At 37.0% G+C, this 16,443-nt stretch overlaps 1 protein-coding gene across 2 annotated transcripts in view; it reads right to left on the minus strand.

Moving 5' to 3' along the window:
* Window positions 1-16,443, minus strand: part of LOC106463872 (72 kDa inositol polyphosphate 5-phosphatase-like) — a 64,645-nt gene that overhangs the window by 25,302 nt on the left and 22,900 nt on the right. For both annotated transcript variants that reach the window (XR_002611601.1, XM_022391502.1), the window contains exons 3-5: window positions 12,177-12,297; window positions 2,993-3,090; window positions 1,092-1,216 (exon numbers count right to left, since the gene is read on the minus strand). Coding sequence is in view for 1 of the 2 variants with exons in the window: in XM_022391502.1 (XP_022247210.1) it covers window positions 1,092-1,216; window positions 2,993-3,090; window positions 12,177-12,297 (344 nt within the window). In the remaining variant the exon portion in view is untranslated. The remainder of the gene's footprint in view (window positions 1-1,091; window positions 1,217-2,992; window positions 3,091-12,176; window positions 12,298-16,443) is intronic.

Below are 16,443 nucleotides of genomic sequence, written 5' to 3' on the forward strand. Positions count from 1 at the left end.
AAAATATCACCCATTCTGACTAATCACTCACATGCTGGCTAACTTCATGTTTTCTCTCGTTAACTAATTTTCTGACTGAACTGCACTTGACTTGCACTCACTTGGTCACCTATATTTATATGTTATTCACTCAGGCCTTAAACTTTCTCTAAACTATACGACACAATGACTTAACAATACTCAGTTAAGGTAACAAGAAAAATATCAAAGATTCGAGTAACGTGATGTCAACAATATTAGTAAAGCCTAGACAACAATGTAATTGCAAACACAATGTACAATTCGTACAGAGTTATATAACGAAATTTGTCAAAACTAGCTTTTTAAAACAATCTATCTTCAACACTCCTGTCTTAAAACTAAGCAATCATTAAATATTAAGTCACAAAATAAACTAAATAATAACACACTAAACAGTCTTGTATATCTAACAGAAGCATGTTTAGATTTAGGGCTAGCTGACAAAAATCCTGTTCTACAGTCATATTTTTTTTATATTGACAAAAGCAAAGATGTTTACCCATTAAACAACCATAGGAATGTGGAAATCCACCAGGAACACCAGCAGGTATTATGGAAGTACCACCCTGAATACGTTCATCAAAGGACTTACAACATTGTCATGGGATCTCCCTGTATGCTAGAAGCAGATTATGTGAATAAGTCCTCAAAAATAGTTTTAAAGTTTCTTATATTGGTAGAAACATTTGTGATGTCAGAATTCAAAGTGAATGAAGTTAGCAGCACAACCTAGGAAAGCAGAGCTTATGTAATATCTCCTAATGCTCTTGGGTTTGAAAAGGTTAATGGCAAAGATGATGGATGATTTCATCCTAACAAAGATACAATAGTAAAAATTAGTTTCCCCCACCCCCCCAAAAAAACTGAACCCAGAACTTTTACCATGCTAGACCCAGTGCTTTATCGCCTGATTAACCCAAGTTCAACATGAAAATACTCATTCACCCTCATCATTATAATTTTCATCAAGAGTATACCTGACATAGTTAACTATCAGTTTTTTTCAAATAATATACATATACAAATGAAGCTAATATATTTGCTTAAACAAAAACATTGGTAAAACTTACCAGAACAGAACCAGATGAGATCCCTTCGAAGAAATATAGATAGGTATAACACACCTAGACCAACAGAATGGAAGAGAACATGTGAGGGACCCAAAGTTGTCTGCAAAGTGATCTCCCACTCCTTCCTGGGAAAAATAGAAACAATTACACTGATCCTTATTTTCACTTTTTTTTTATTTCAACACTGAATAGTACCTTTTAATGTTATTAAGAGAGATACAGTTCTTAATTTATATAATAAATATGTTGTAACGTACAGTTAGTTATTTTATTCTGACACAGAAACAATTTGTATAAAATATTTCTTTCCCAGGAAAATATGATTTTTAAGATTCATAACAGGACATCCATGGTTTAATGACCAACTACAAAATACATGTATATTTTAAAGTATTAATTAAATAAAAAATTTTAACATACAAACTGTAATCTAAGATATTTCTCACTCAGAAAAGATCAATTTATTAACAACTTAATATTTATGAAAATACTTAGTTAAAGTCATGGGTACAAGCCCACTGAAGCTATCAAAAAAGTTAAGATCTTTCCAACTCCTCATTTTCTAGCTCTTGCAGTTTTCCATAATGTCTCAAAAATAACTTATTTTTTCAGCTTTACCTCATGGCTTTAAGAAATGGTAAAAGGTTACTTGTGATATGCAGGCATATCATATATTTTCTACCTGTTTTAGTGATATAGAGATATTTTCAACATTGTTATGTTTCTGTGCTGTAATGGCAGTAACACATGGTCCAGAAAATCATTAAGATAACCTTATCCTAATGCTTCATTTCTGTTTTATCTATAATATGTAATGTCTCTTCTGCCCAAGAGGAAATTACAGTAATATATAGTATCCAAAATAAAAAGATTGGCACTGTAATATCACTTGCTACCCAATTATGATTTCATCTAAACATAACAGCCAACCAATGATGTGAGGGAATAAAGGTCAAGAAGTGACACTGTTGACTGGTAAACAAAAGTGAGTTTACTTGTTAAATTCAGGTATGTTTTCTTTAGATAGTTTCTAATAGATCATCATCAAGTGAAAACTACTTTTAAGAGCAACATGTTTTAGTTATACAGAGAATAATTCTAAGGGGGGAGAAAATTTTGAGCTAAAACAGCATACTAGAACACAGTAGACTATCATTTTGTTTATATAGGTATGCATGCTGTGTTTTCCATTTATTTGTTCTAATAATAATAATTTTGTTCATTTATTCACACTGATCCACACTTATTTTACAGTTAAAAGAACTCAGTTAAATTATATATGTTACAAAATAATCCCTTTATTTTTCAATCAAATCTGCTGTTATTTGTGGGTTTTATTATCTGATATTTGTCAGGAAATTGGCTTTACATGAAAAATACCACATGCTTGTTATTATACAACGTAAGAGGGTTGAACTAAAATGATTTTAATTATAATTATTTTATGGCAGTTGTGGTAAAAATGGTAAATGCAGCAAAATGTTTTCTTTTTTTGTGAAATATTTGTTTTGAGGCTAAATATCAGTCTCTTTATCAGATTTAAACATAACTCTGAATTAATGGAAACAAAAAGAAAAAAAGTAATTACAATGAGCACAGAAGAATTCTGAACTAGCCGGTGAGCAGTTCTTATCTTGTATGTTGTTTTATTAAATTTCTTGTACTACTGTGCAATAGGTCTCACCACCTGTGGTATACAACAGACAAAATGCAATTAAATTATTTTGCTATCTTTCTTTCTCTCTTTTTTTATAATGTCAAACAATTCCCAGGGATTTAAGACAGAAATATTTTAAAATATCATCAGTCTTATTCTAATTTTTGTTACATAAGTTAGCCTAAAAAAATATTTTACTAGCTTCTGCTTCACACATCGTATAGTTTAAAGATCATAAACATACCTATCCTGAACTCCTTCTTGAACCCCAACAGCATAGATATCTGGCAGATGATTAACCCCTAGTGGGAGTAGGAAATCATCTAGATTCTTTGGTGGAAGCTGTGAAATAAAAACAATAGAGAAAGATAGAAAATAAATATTCGAAATGCAATAAGACACTTTCTTAACAATGGCAATAGATACAGTGAGGGTTAAAGTTATGCAAGGTAGTACAATAAAACTACTTTACAAACTCACACAAGGGTAGGACCTTGAACAAATAGTCAACATACACAATAAAACTACTTTACAAACTCGCACAAGGGTAGGACCTTGAACAAATAGTCAACATACACAATAAAACTACTTTACAAACTCACACAAGGGTGGGACCTTGAACAAATATTCAACATACAAAGTAAAACTACTTTAAAAACTTAGACCATACCAATAAAGGGAGAAGGAGATTTGGCCCTGGAGAAAGGGAAATCCCAGGGAATGTGGAGTAGAAGACAAAAACCATGAAAGTGAAAAGTATGAGCTAAGTAGCAATGAATGGCACAAACAGGACAGAAAAGCCTGTCTGGGTCCAAACGAGCATAGAAGAGTGAAACAGAAGGATGGGAGAGGAGAATGGTAGAGGTCTCCTTTACAACCAGCTGAAGACTAAGGAAGGAAGGACTGTTCTGGAGAAATAAGAATATGAAGACAATGGAATGTGTACGAAAGGAGTCACTCGCATAAAGATTTGAACAATGGCAACCACAAGCAAGAGGAATACATTGGAAGAGTAGGTGGTTGAAGTTGCAGGTTGCCAACAGTTCAAATGGGCAGATAAGAGCATGCAGGATTACAATGAGGTCACGGTTGGGCACAGGAACAGAGTGAGTGTGTCTATGGATAAGGAAGGACTGGAACAAGGTGGAGAAAACACTTTGCGGTGTTGAGTAGGCAAAATGGTGAAAACAACTCCGCCCAATAACCATCAAAGGCAGATACAGCTGAACCCTGTAGAACAGCCTGGTAAAGGGAAGGGAGAAGTATGACAGTGTAATGATTAGGAGGTAGGTGGCAATGGATGGACCAACATCAAAAGCCACACCTCATATGCAGGTAGAAGGACCAAGTAGAATGATGCCAGGATTGGGAAATAAAAGGATAACCACATGAGAGTCTGATTCATTGGACCAGACTAAATTCAAACATGAATGTGGAAGGGCAAGATCCCGTGGTAGAAATGATATAGGAGATGTTGAAGCAATAGTGTATAATTGGCAGGGAAAGAGGGGTTGGGTTGTCAGGTGGCATAGAAGAGGGAACTATGTTTAAGCCAACCAGAAGGGCACCACAAGAGGAAACAACAAAGGGTATCTTCAGTCAAGGCCAGTACCCAAGGTAAAGGCTCAAAAGATGGGTTAGCATTAGGACAAGTATAAGATCAAACTAGGTGGAAAGCAGTCTATCAGAAGTTCAAGCATGTGAATATGGAGAGAGGGCTAGTCTAAAGTCCATTTGCCAAATGTAAAATTGGCATTCAGAGATGCTCCCCAAAAAGAGGGGGAAGCTTAGGTGAAAATGTGTATTACCAGTGTGTGTGTGTAAGTAATGGAACACAGAGGGTGATATTGGATTGATCCAACCATTCATACAAATACTAGAATGGAGGAAGGGACAGAAGTACCAATAAGGTCAGATAATCCCATAAGGCATACCTCTGGTCATGCAAGGACTCACAGCTGAGGTACATAAGTATGTGACCCAAAGAGATAAGCAGTCCCCATGAAGCTATGGTCACCAAACATTAAACCTCACATGCAGAATGAGTAGGATAAGTGTGAATCTCAGTCTTGAAGAGATGTTAGATATAGACTAGAGCAGAAGGAGAAAGGAAACAATATGGGAGCAAGGAATAGATAGAAGTGGTGGCAAACACAGTCTTGAAGAGATATTAGACATAGACTGGAGCAGAAGGAGTAAGGAAACAAGGTGAGGGCAAGTAGGGGGAGGGTATGGGAGAGAAAGTCTATGGGTAAAAAATTTGAAAAACCATTGTGACCACAGGAGCTCAAACTATGACAGCTGGGCACTCACAGGGCCTGACACAATGGAAAAGGTATCAGCAAGGCGAATGAGTCTGACAATGGGTACAAAAGGAAGTTTGCAGTCAAAAGACAGGGAACCAGGGACTAAGATGAGGTAAAAAAAGTGGTGGTATGGTTGGGGACAGTGTATAAACAATGCACAAAAGTGAGGATTGATGATGAGCAGCCTCAGCCCATGATAGAATCATTTCAAGAACATTATCAAACTTTAAAGCAAAGAAAGGGGCTAGGTGAAGGGATTGAAGAAGTGAAGAAAGAAGTCGACCTTGAGATAGAAGAGTATCCCTACCTAGCAACTCCAAGGAATAAGGAGGTAAGTGAGAAAGGAATGGTAGAAGTGGAATGGACACAGTGAAGAAATGAAGGGAATAAGAATCACCCACAACTTTCAGTGGGGTAGTGTGTAGTGCCTCAGACTGGAGGTGTAAAGAGAAGAGGTAAAGAAGTGTGGTAAAAAAGGATCAGGTAAGGACAGGAGTAGTGGGTTCTGGATGGCAAAACTGATGCCAATAGCCCTTCACTTCCCCCCCTCCCCCAAGTAAGGGCAATTCCAAACGTAAAAATCATGAAGAAGGTTGGAGAAAGATCAAAACTGAGGAAATAAGAAGCAGATAGATAGAAAGGGTAAGGCTTGATGTCATGGAAAAGTAAGTTGTCCAGGAATGATAAACTAAGTGAGTTAGGGTTAGGATTGAGAAGTAGGAACAAGAAAAAAATATAACACAGGGGAAATAAAAAGAATGATGCATACCTGATAAATCAAAGCAGAAGAATGCAAGAAAGTTGAAGTTTCTCTTTCACAGGGAGAGAAGTTCCCAAAGCCTAAGCAAGTGAAGCAACAATCAAATTTGTCCTCCTCATTCACTCCACAAACTAGGAGAAAGAATGCTTCAAGAAAGGACTGAAATTGAAGTTCCTGGCAGCATAATGGAACCCACTACCCTATTCATAATGGCTGCCACATCATCCCAGGAAATGTCTCCATAAGCCATAATTGTTACACAACCTGCATAAGGAAATTATCCCCTCACATAAATAGTATAAGACATTACATGAACAAATGTTCATAGTTTGAGTAATACAAGAAGGAAATTAACATTCCAAATCTCATTAAATTGATAAAGAAAAACATATCTGCAGTGTTCAATACCAAGAAAAGAGTGAGGATCATGAGTGCAAAATCATAGGAGCTAGTGTGATTTTGTACTCATGATCTTCACTCTATTGGTGGATGGCTTTTGCTGCAGAATAGCATCATACTAGCACAAATCAAGAGAAATCTCATGAGTTTAGGTGGGAGTTGCATGAAAGCTAGTGGCATGCAAATCTCTAAGGCAGATGCATGTAGAAGATACCTTTCTGTGTGGTGTGTATCACCTCAGAAGTACAGCATTTTGACTAAAAGGACCTATGGATATAAAGTAATTTGTCCATAAATTAAACAGCATTGGATACTTATTGTCCAATCCATGGTATAGGAGGGTCCCATCCATCTTCACCTTAAGCCCAGGAAGCAGAATGGAAAGGAAACTTCCATTTCAACAACTCAGGCAGGGCATGTATGCAGACCCAGTACACAATCAATACCCTGCCACCTGGGAACCCAACATCCAGGCAATGGTGGGAAGGGGAGATGCAAACATAGTGGGTCAACTCCAGTCTGGAACCAGGCAGTGTCGGAAATTTTTTGTCCAGACCACCTAAGAATTATTATTCAGGCAGCAGTAGGATGGGGAACTACAGATGGTGAATTCGTTCAGTACAAAACCAAGCAACATCTGGAATTTGTCTATCCATCTGCAGTAGGAGGACAGTATTCACCATCTACACCAATGTTCTACTCTTCACTGAGTGGAAGTGGTCACACTCAGGAGGAAGCCTCCATAGTCCATCACCCCAGTGCCTAGGAACTAGCAAGTGGCAAGAACTACCATACTCCACTGACAGAAGGGGAAACAACGTGGTAGAGAATCCAGAGGAACACAACACCATAAGACAGTGCAATGGGTGATCACAAAACCCCATTTTGAAAAGCAGACCAGTCCCAGTTTATTCAACTAGGATCAGAGGGATGGACAGTGATCTCAACACTGCTTTACTCATATACATGAGTTGGTATGGTCTGGTACAGGCCTTATTTATCAAGCAGGATACTGTGAGGAACCTTCTAGTGGTCTTGTGGAATACCCAATCTTATCAGTGAGTGTTATAGACCTGTAAGGTCATATAGTGCACATGTAAAGTTAAGTGTACCTGGACAGACACCACTTGCTGCTGAGCAGGATCCAGAAGTGTAGAAATATGCTACTGTAAACGTAAGCTGCATAAAAAGAGAACACACCCATTCTGAGCCAGTAAGGAGTTTCTAGAATGATGAGAAGAGAACATCAATATCTGAAAGAAGAAGAGATGGCCAGAAAATGAAGAAAATGTACTACAAATGTAAGTGGGGTAGTCCACCAACCAGTTTGCACAAACTCCTCCAATGGATTATGGAAGTGAAGAACCAGAGAGAGTAATGTGTCATATTTGGTGAGGAGACTCAAAAGAGTCGATGTGAATCTAGATGAAGCATTGCCTAAATCTATGTGGTGTTGTTGCAATCCTTTGAGAAATGGAAGGAAAAAATATGGGAAGCAGCAATAGCATACACATCATATCTCCCACAGCCACAAAAGACTAAAGGGTCAAAGAGAGGAATGGTAATGGCATGGAGAACAGTATTCAGGTCCAAATCTTAAAGGACTACAAGACATAGAGGAGGAAGGTGGGAAAACTAACAAAATGTGTAGAAAAGATAGAATAAAAGAGTACATGACAAAATAAAAAAACGTAAAAGTATTAGGTAGAGTTGCCCAGTAACCAGCCATGGTCGAAAGCGATAAGCCTTGCTTCAACAGCCAAAAAAAGAATTCGGAAAAATGGGGATAGAAGGAGAGGGAATGGAAGAAAAAAGTATGCAGGGATCAACAATGGAATATGTGCCCTTGTAGTGGAGAAGAAGAATAAGCTGAACAAGAAAGATGGAAGGCTACAAGTAACGAGTCTGGAATGTCTCACAAGCAATCAGACCAAACCCACACATGAAGTCTTAGTGACAACATTGCTAGATAGGAGAGAGAGGAAGGAGTGAGGTTGAAGGAGTAGGGAGAGTGACAGACGTACAGGAAGAGGAGAAGGGGAACAGGAAAAGATGTAACAGAGGAAACCATGGCTGAGCTGGCCAGTAAGGAGTTATAAGGAGGACTCAACATGGAGTGTGCAGAGTGAGAGAAAACATGAGAGAGAAGATAAGTAGGAGGGTAGGCATGGAGAAAAAGTTGAAGCTGTTCTGATGTATCCCCCCAGCTAAAGTTGAGAGAAGAGGAACAAAAGACCAGAGAATGGGAAAGTAGAATGTTGAGAAAAGTGTCCGGATGAGATCACATCAATATGAAGGCCAGAAGAACAAGAAACCAATCCATAGGAGATATTTTGGCAGATCTCGAGAGATGATCCACAACAAGATTCAGAACACTAAGAATAGAACAAACTATTAGATGTACTTGTATAGAATGGGCCCCAATAAAGGTCATCAATAGTGTGAAAACAGGGAGAGTGAAATGAAGTGTTCCCCTGGTGAATGAAAAATGAGACAACTGCAGAGTTGACAGTATGTATCAGTATATGTACAAACCATCTTAATCCAAAATTCGATGTACCACCAAAAGTTCTAAGAGATGGATTTGAAGGGACAATATGTTATAATAACAATATCCCAAATTTACATGAGTCCTCCACCTCGTCAAGGTGGCATCTGAAAACAGAAGCAGACCCAAATAAGAAGATGAGGAATACCTACTAAGGTAGTAGTTTTATCAAGTTACCAGGTGAAGACTTTGAGTAAGGAAGGAGAATGGTTGAGAACAAGGGATCCCAAACAAAGATCCAGATAATGTGCAGTCCATTGTAGACGTCACAAATGAACATGACTCATGATGGTACAAGATTCCATGGACGCCCTAGTCCCCAAAAGTGAGAGAACCCCCCAGCACAGTGAGAGAAGAACAAGATATGGCATGGAAAACTAATCGTTCCATGTCCCTCAAAAGAAGAATAGAAGGTTGGGCCCTGCAGATATATGAACGAAAAAACACCCAAATGAATAAGAAACAAAATGGGTGTGAGATGTGACTTCTCCAATATGAATCAACCGACCCAGATGCACTGTCTTTCAAAGAAGAAAAAGAAGGTGGCTGTACGGGGGCTTGTTGGGACAGAGCCAAATGAGAAAAGAAGCATCCAAGATGTCCATCTTAGTTATCCCAAGACCTGGGGTGAAAGACCATCATAGGTTGAGAAATTACCCATGGGAAAGTGGGGGAAGATGAGAAACTGAGACGTGAAAGACATAAGACTGGACATCTATCTACAGATTCCCTGGGAACCACGAAAAGATGGGAAAAAAACCTGAAAAGTGATGAGAAACCTATCCATTAGCAATTGTAGCCATTAGGACCAACAATGCCATGGACCAATGTTAGCAAGAAACAAGATCCCTTGAAGGATGCAGAATAATGGGAACAGGAGACACTGGAGGAAGAGAGGAAAAAACGAAAGTTAAAGCTCTCTTACAGAAATTTCAGTACTTAACAATTGGCTGCAAATGGAGGGCAAAGGTCCATAATACCCAATAGAAACAGGCTCTACTGACTCTGAGCCTATAGGATAGTCACCACCAAGACTGACAGTGCCAAAGAGAAGTGGAAGGACGGATGGGAAGTAGTGTCAGAGAGAGTAGGGGCAGCAGGTAGGCAGGAGACAGAGAGAGGCAAAAAAGAAGCACGGGAGAGATTATACACCAGTGAGGATAAGGCATAACATTGGCATGTGGCTCCAATCTATGACACCAGAGAAATAAGCATATCAGTAAAATCATACAGTCAGGTGAAAGGAGGCAAAAGCAAATGAACAACAAGGGCATCACACCCCAAACAACTCTAGCAAAAGATCTACCAAATAAGAAGTGAAAATTCCAAGAAAGATAAACATACCACTGTAGGAAAGATAAGTGAATGAGCATCCATCAAAAACCCTACAAAGAAATGAAGGATTACCATGGAAAAAAGGTTATACAAGGCTCTTCCCATCTACCTTTGCCTAATCTTACATCCATATTGTCTTGATTCTACCTCAGCATTTTTTCGTTATTTCGTAAGTAGGTTTCGTATGTATGTTTTTTACATATTCAGTTATTTTTACTACTACTTTGAGGTATTCATGCCTCATCCTCCTTCCTTTGTTATCTCCTATATCTAGACATGTCTTTGTGCTGTATTGCTTTTTTTTACTCCTAGATTCTGGAGTATTTTCTTCAGATTCGGGGATCAGATCCTTTGTCTTTCTTAGGCTTAGGTTTTCTTACCTTTGTCTTACACATGCTACCTTTTTCCATTATTTTTATAGGCAAAATCTCTTTTGTCATGAACAAGAAGCATAGGCAGAGGTATGTCAGAGACAAAAGAAGGCTCAGGCCACATGAAAAACTCCACCACCCACCACACAAGAGCTTTTACCTCTCCAAACAGACAAAGATGAACTCAATGCCAATATATTGGTAGACTAGCATGAACATAATCATGTTGTTTCACACCAGACAAAGTGAAAGTTACTAAAACTTGTGAAACAATTTCTTTGTAGACACTTCCAGTGAAAAACACCTAAATATGAAAAGTTCATAAGCAAAAAAAACATTCACATCATTTCACACGAGTGCCAAATTGAGAAGTAATTATTGTGCTCTACAGTATAGATGGAGTCAGCTGCACTAGGAGGGTGTGACAAACTCCTGTTGGTGGTGGGTTGTCATATGCTCACTTGCATGTTACAATGCAGCTATACCATGGGTAAGCACATGATGTTAAGTGGGAGCCTCAAGGCTAGTGGTAAGCAAAAATTGTACATATAGAGGATATCACAAATTGAGAAAATGTATTATGTGAGCGGAGGTAAGGTATTGTATCGGAACACAGGCTATGCTTTAGAAAAAATGAAGCTATGATCATGTGCTAGTACTAATGGAGGTAACCTTGCATGGAGGTCGTGTCACCCTCATACTAGTACATTATGAGGGTTGGCACAATACTCACAGACATGTGTAGGAGTGGAAGTTTATTCAAGGCTTGTGGCATGCACAAGAAAATCCATGGCAATTGTGAGCAAGACAATAGCTCTTAGTAGTGTAAAAAAGATAAATAGCATTTCTAGCCTTTCTCAATTCTCAAACATATTTCAGTCATTTATAAGGTAAGTCTTAAGGTGTTGAATGCAATATTATGCAAAACAAGATATTCACTAGTAATACATTACAATATATTAAATCACACAATTCTTTACTGACCCAATGACATTATCTATATTATAATCAAAAATGATGTGATCTCTCTTCATCCAATTCTTAAGGTCTAGAGAAATGTTAACGTCTAACCAAATAAGCACATGTGATTTTCCACTGAATTGACTTATAACTGAATTAAAATGGCTTCATGTAACTACATCTTACAGCTACTGTTCCAGTTTCCTACCATTGAAGACAAAAATCCTACAAGAAAAATACCATTCCTCAGTAGTGTTCAATTTCAAGTTTAGCAAGTCCAGCAAAAATTTCACACAAAACATTTAGAATGTAATAGAAATTATCACATTTTTTATATATTAGTAGCCACTATCAGCATCTGAAAGCATTAGCTTTGTGACTGATTTGATAATACTTTTTGCCCTTGCATTCAAATATGAAAACAATGTAACATACCACATAATGATTTGATGGATTTCAAATTTATTATCAAAGTTATGACTCATAAAGTTGAAAGAACAATCAGCATTAGTTCTCCTGAGCAAATATTATTTAGTTGCATGTGAAACTACTCTACTGTAATGGAACAATAAGGTAATTATATTGTTTACCTACTTACAGCAACTTTTTGTCAGATTTACATGCAAATACTCACTTTAGCTAATGCATCACAGTATTATATGTATTCATCAAACTTGTGAACAATGTAACATAAAACTTAATTCATTTTTAAACAGCAATAGTTATGATAATTTGAAGTATTCCCTCACCTGCCCATTCATATTCCATGTTCCAACAAACACAGATACTTTCTGATCAGGGAAATACCTCAAAAGTTCAGAAGGACCCAAAAGTGATCCTTGACTTCCAACAGTTCCAACTACATAACACCTGCAATGATAAAATTAAAATTGATTCAGCTGTTTTCTAATACTAAAATCTGAAGAGAGTAGTTTCAAATTTCACAAATGACATTATGGACAAGCGTAACTCATTGGCAGTTTATTGTGCACTAAACTTCATATGATGCACAACTAACTAACCAACATTTTGATACTAGATTTTACAAATATAAAAACATGCTAATCATAATAAATAAGGACTTTATATAGCTATAAGTCTGAAATAGATAAAAATTTATCATTTAATACAATTTTAAAAACTTCCACAAGTTATGTTCCAAATTATAAATTTCAGCCATTATGTCTTTCTATTACCTGAATGCATATTAATTATATTTTAAATTCTTACACTTAAAACAAGCTATAAATAGCTACTTATCTTTGTATGTGTGCATAGAATTTTCTATAAATCTGGTATCATGAGGACTGTATAGTTTTATCCTGAGCACATGCAAGTATATATATACAAATTTTAATTTCATTAGCACATATATATATTTGCAACTGCTCAGAACAAAACTATACAGTCCCCATGATACCAGATTTTCATTCCATTAAAGAACTGAAACCTAATGTGAAGATGAAATGACAAGTTTATATAAAATAAATTGTCAAGTGGTTCTAGACAAAACAAGTAAGTCTTGAATCTTTAGGACTACCCCATCCTGAGAACATATGGAAATATAAGTATATACTTCAATCCAACCTTTGTAAAACCTACATGAATGATTAGCAAAAAGACGAACTAAAGTAATAAATAATACTATGAAAAAGTGGCTTCCAATGAAAAAATAATCAGTTTGATGGAACTCTTAAATTACTTTTTATATCTGATACTGTTCTAACCAGATCAGAAGAATTAACTGTAAATCAAGACTCAACATTCATGTCAGTCATTCCTGCAGATCTATGTTGAAGTATAGACTAATACATTCTAGTTTGACACATTCAACTTACTGTACACTCGCTTCTCAAAAATGGTGCATATCAACTGACATGTAAATTATGTCCCATCATCTGCACTTACCAGTGAAGTAGCAATTAAGTGAACACCAAGGGAATATAAGAAATAAGAACTGTAGTACACCAATGAAGCTCCATTTTCAGATTTTTCACAAAACCACCAATATAGATACTAGAGTCCCTCAATTCACCTGTAAAGTTCGACTTAAAACAATGAATGATACCAAAGGAAAATTTTGGAAGCCCTTATGATTAAACAGAAACATCCATCTATAAACAACAGACCTGGCTGAAAGTAAATTAATTAATGTCTGTTATCAAATATGTACAATTTGTTTTATAACATGGTTTTAATATAAATTTAATCCACTGGAGGTTTTCTGAAGGGACGTGTTTTTTCTTAGTTTTTATTTATTTTTTAAAGTTTTATTTGATTTGATTAAATGTTTTTTAATTTTGTATTTTAATTTAAACAAGTTAACTGGATCTTTTTTGATACTGTTAAATTTAATCTGGTTTTAAGTACATTAAGTATAAGAAAATCATTGATGCAACAGTGTTTTCAACAATGGTTCTGCATGTATCCAAAACATGTAGCTTCTAGTTGATGGTTTCTTTGTAATGATCTTTGTTCAGTCATTTCTGTTCTTTTCTAGTTTTAAATGTATACAACATTAAGCATGGTAGTGCTTAGTATGTAGGGATGGGCCAAGAAAAAAAATGGCTGCTGAATTCAATCTATTATCTTATGATTACAAATAACTGCTAAAGTTGAGTTATAGTCTTATTTGAGAACCTAATTGTTATTATCAAGTGTTGCAAGGCTTGTGAGACTCCCAATATCATTGAAAGTTATAATTTTCCTATAATGAAAATGTATTTCCAATAGGTGCTTACCACCTGTCCCAGATATTGCTATTCTTGTTCAGTGCTTCCCTCTGTATGCAAAACAAATGTTCGCATGCTACAAGCCTTGCACTTTCACGCTCCCCACAATCATTGTGGTTCAACTGCATCTAGCATGCAAATTATCATGCAACAACTCTGCAATACGAGTGTGACACACCCTTCTGATGCATGTGACTCCCTCTATTCAGTTCTACCAAACTATCTCTTCGAGTTTTGGCATAATTTTTCAGTGGGGAGGAAAGGTGAGAAGTGTGAGTGAAGGAAATACATTTTCAGTATAGGAAAATTATAACTTCGGATATGATACATTACCTCTACTCACAGATATAGCTAGAATCCCACACTGAATAGGTGGAGGGACTGGTGTGAGGGATAGAAAGAAGTATCCTTCAAAGGCATCTGAAGAACACCTTAAAAGTGAGATCCTCGTAGTAGATGACCATAAATGGGAGACCACACAATTTCTGTACCAGGTATACTCTACATCAGCATATCCCAACCTTTTTTGGCCACAAAACACTTTTCAGCTGAGAAAAGCTTACAGAACACTAGACACATGAAATATCGGTGTAGAAGATATGTTGTGTGTGCAGCACCCTCTAGATTTAATGAAATGTTTACATTTTTATGCTTAGAATATACTTTAGGTACAAACTTCCCCACTGAGATATTATGTAGAATAGGTATGGCATCTTCTATAATTCTTCTTTAATGCGAAATCAATATTATCTAATCCTAATATGTATGAAAATATTTCACAATAAGGTATGATCATACAAGTGTTAAATACTTTATTAATAATTTAAAATCATGATTTTCTCATGAAGCACCTATCAATCTCAGATGGAACACCAGTGTTCCTCAAACATAGTTTGGGAAATGCTGCTCTACATCATTGTAGAAAGAAGTGTCACAGAAATTGGCAGAAAATGGTAGGAGCACAACCAAAAGGGAGAGAAAAATGGTTGGACAGGGATCCAAATCATCATATATCAGAAACTCAGTCCCCTAGAGGAAACATCAGAGAAGAAAATCTCTAATGACAGTAATGTGGGTGAGAGTAAAAAGGATGTGCCCCAACGTGTAGAGTGGCTAGGACATGACGGACCGTAATCAGTAAGTCAACTGTATCCAAAACCCAGCCACTGGGAACCAACATTCATGTGGGGTACAAAAGAGGATCACACCATCAGCAAGTCAACTACAGTCCAAAACCGAGCTACTGGGAACTAATATCCATGTGAGGATAGGAAAGAGGATCATACCTGCAGCAAGTCAACTGTAATCCAAAACCCAGCCATTAGGTGGAGAAAGGAAAGAGGATCATATCTTCTTCACCTCAAGTTTAGCAGACTGGTGGGAGATATAATGCCCACCGATATGTGAACAGGACACATGTGAGCAAATTGATAATAAATTACCAATCTGGGAATCTGACATCCAGACAATTGGAATAATCAAGATGTCCCCATATTGTGAGACATCCCACACAAAACCAATTAGACGGAAACCACCCCCAGTGCAGTATCATCCTCAGTATATATAAAACTTTGAGGGGTAGTGCAAGAAGAAGAAATGTAGCAACCTGAATTTTCATTCACCATGACCCACGACATATCAGCAATGAATATGAGGCCAATTGAGTGAGGGAACAGAGACACCACTAATACATGTGTGAAGACTTATGTTGATTGGACCTGCTCTGAATTCAAAACTCAACCACTGGGAACCAACATCCATGTGGGAGGTAGGATGAGGAATCCCAATCGAAGGGGTGAACTGCAATTTTGATGGCTCACTCCAAAGCTACAACATCCCATTAGACAAACTCATTCAGAGATGGAGCATCTTATTGGAGGACATCTCATCATCTACACCAGCAGAACACAACCGTCTTACTCTCAACTAAATGGATTCATTATTATTTGTATCATATATCATTATCACATTCAGAAAGATGCCTCCATACTTCACTACCCCAGCAGCTTGGAACTGGAAAGTGGTAAGGAGTCCCATACTTCACTGGAAGAAAAAGGGGGTAAAAATGCAGCTGCAAGAACATCAACACTGGAGATAGTGCAACAGGTGACCACAAAAACCATATTTTGAAAAACAGACCAATCCTGATTTATTCAATCTAAGGGATGGCAAGAATGGGCAGTTATCCACTCCTACTTTACCCATGAAGCCCATGGTCTGGAATGGCCATATGAATGAAGCAAATATATTGCAAGATAAAATCTACAAGTGATCTTGTGGAACA

The sequence above is a fragment of the Limulus polyphemus genome, unplaced genomic scaffold (assembly GCF_000517525.1).
Source record: "Limulus polyphemus unplaced genomic scaffold, Limulus_polyphemus-2.1.2 Scaffold1508, whole genome shotgun sequence".
Taxonomy (NCBI): Eukaryota; Metazoa; Arthropoda; class Merostomata; order Xiphosura; family Limulidae; genus Limulus; species Limulus polyphemus.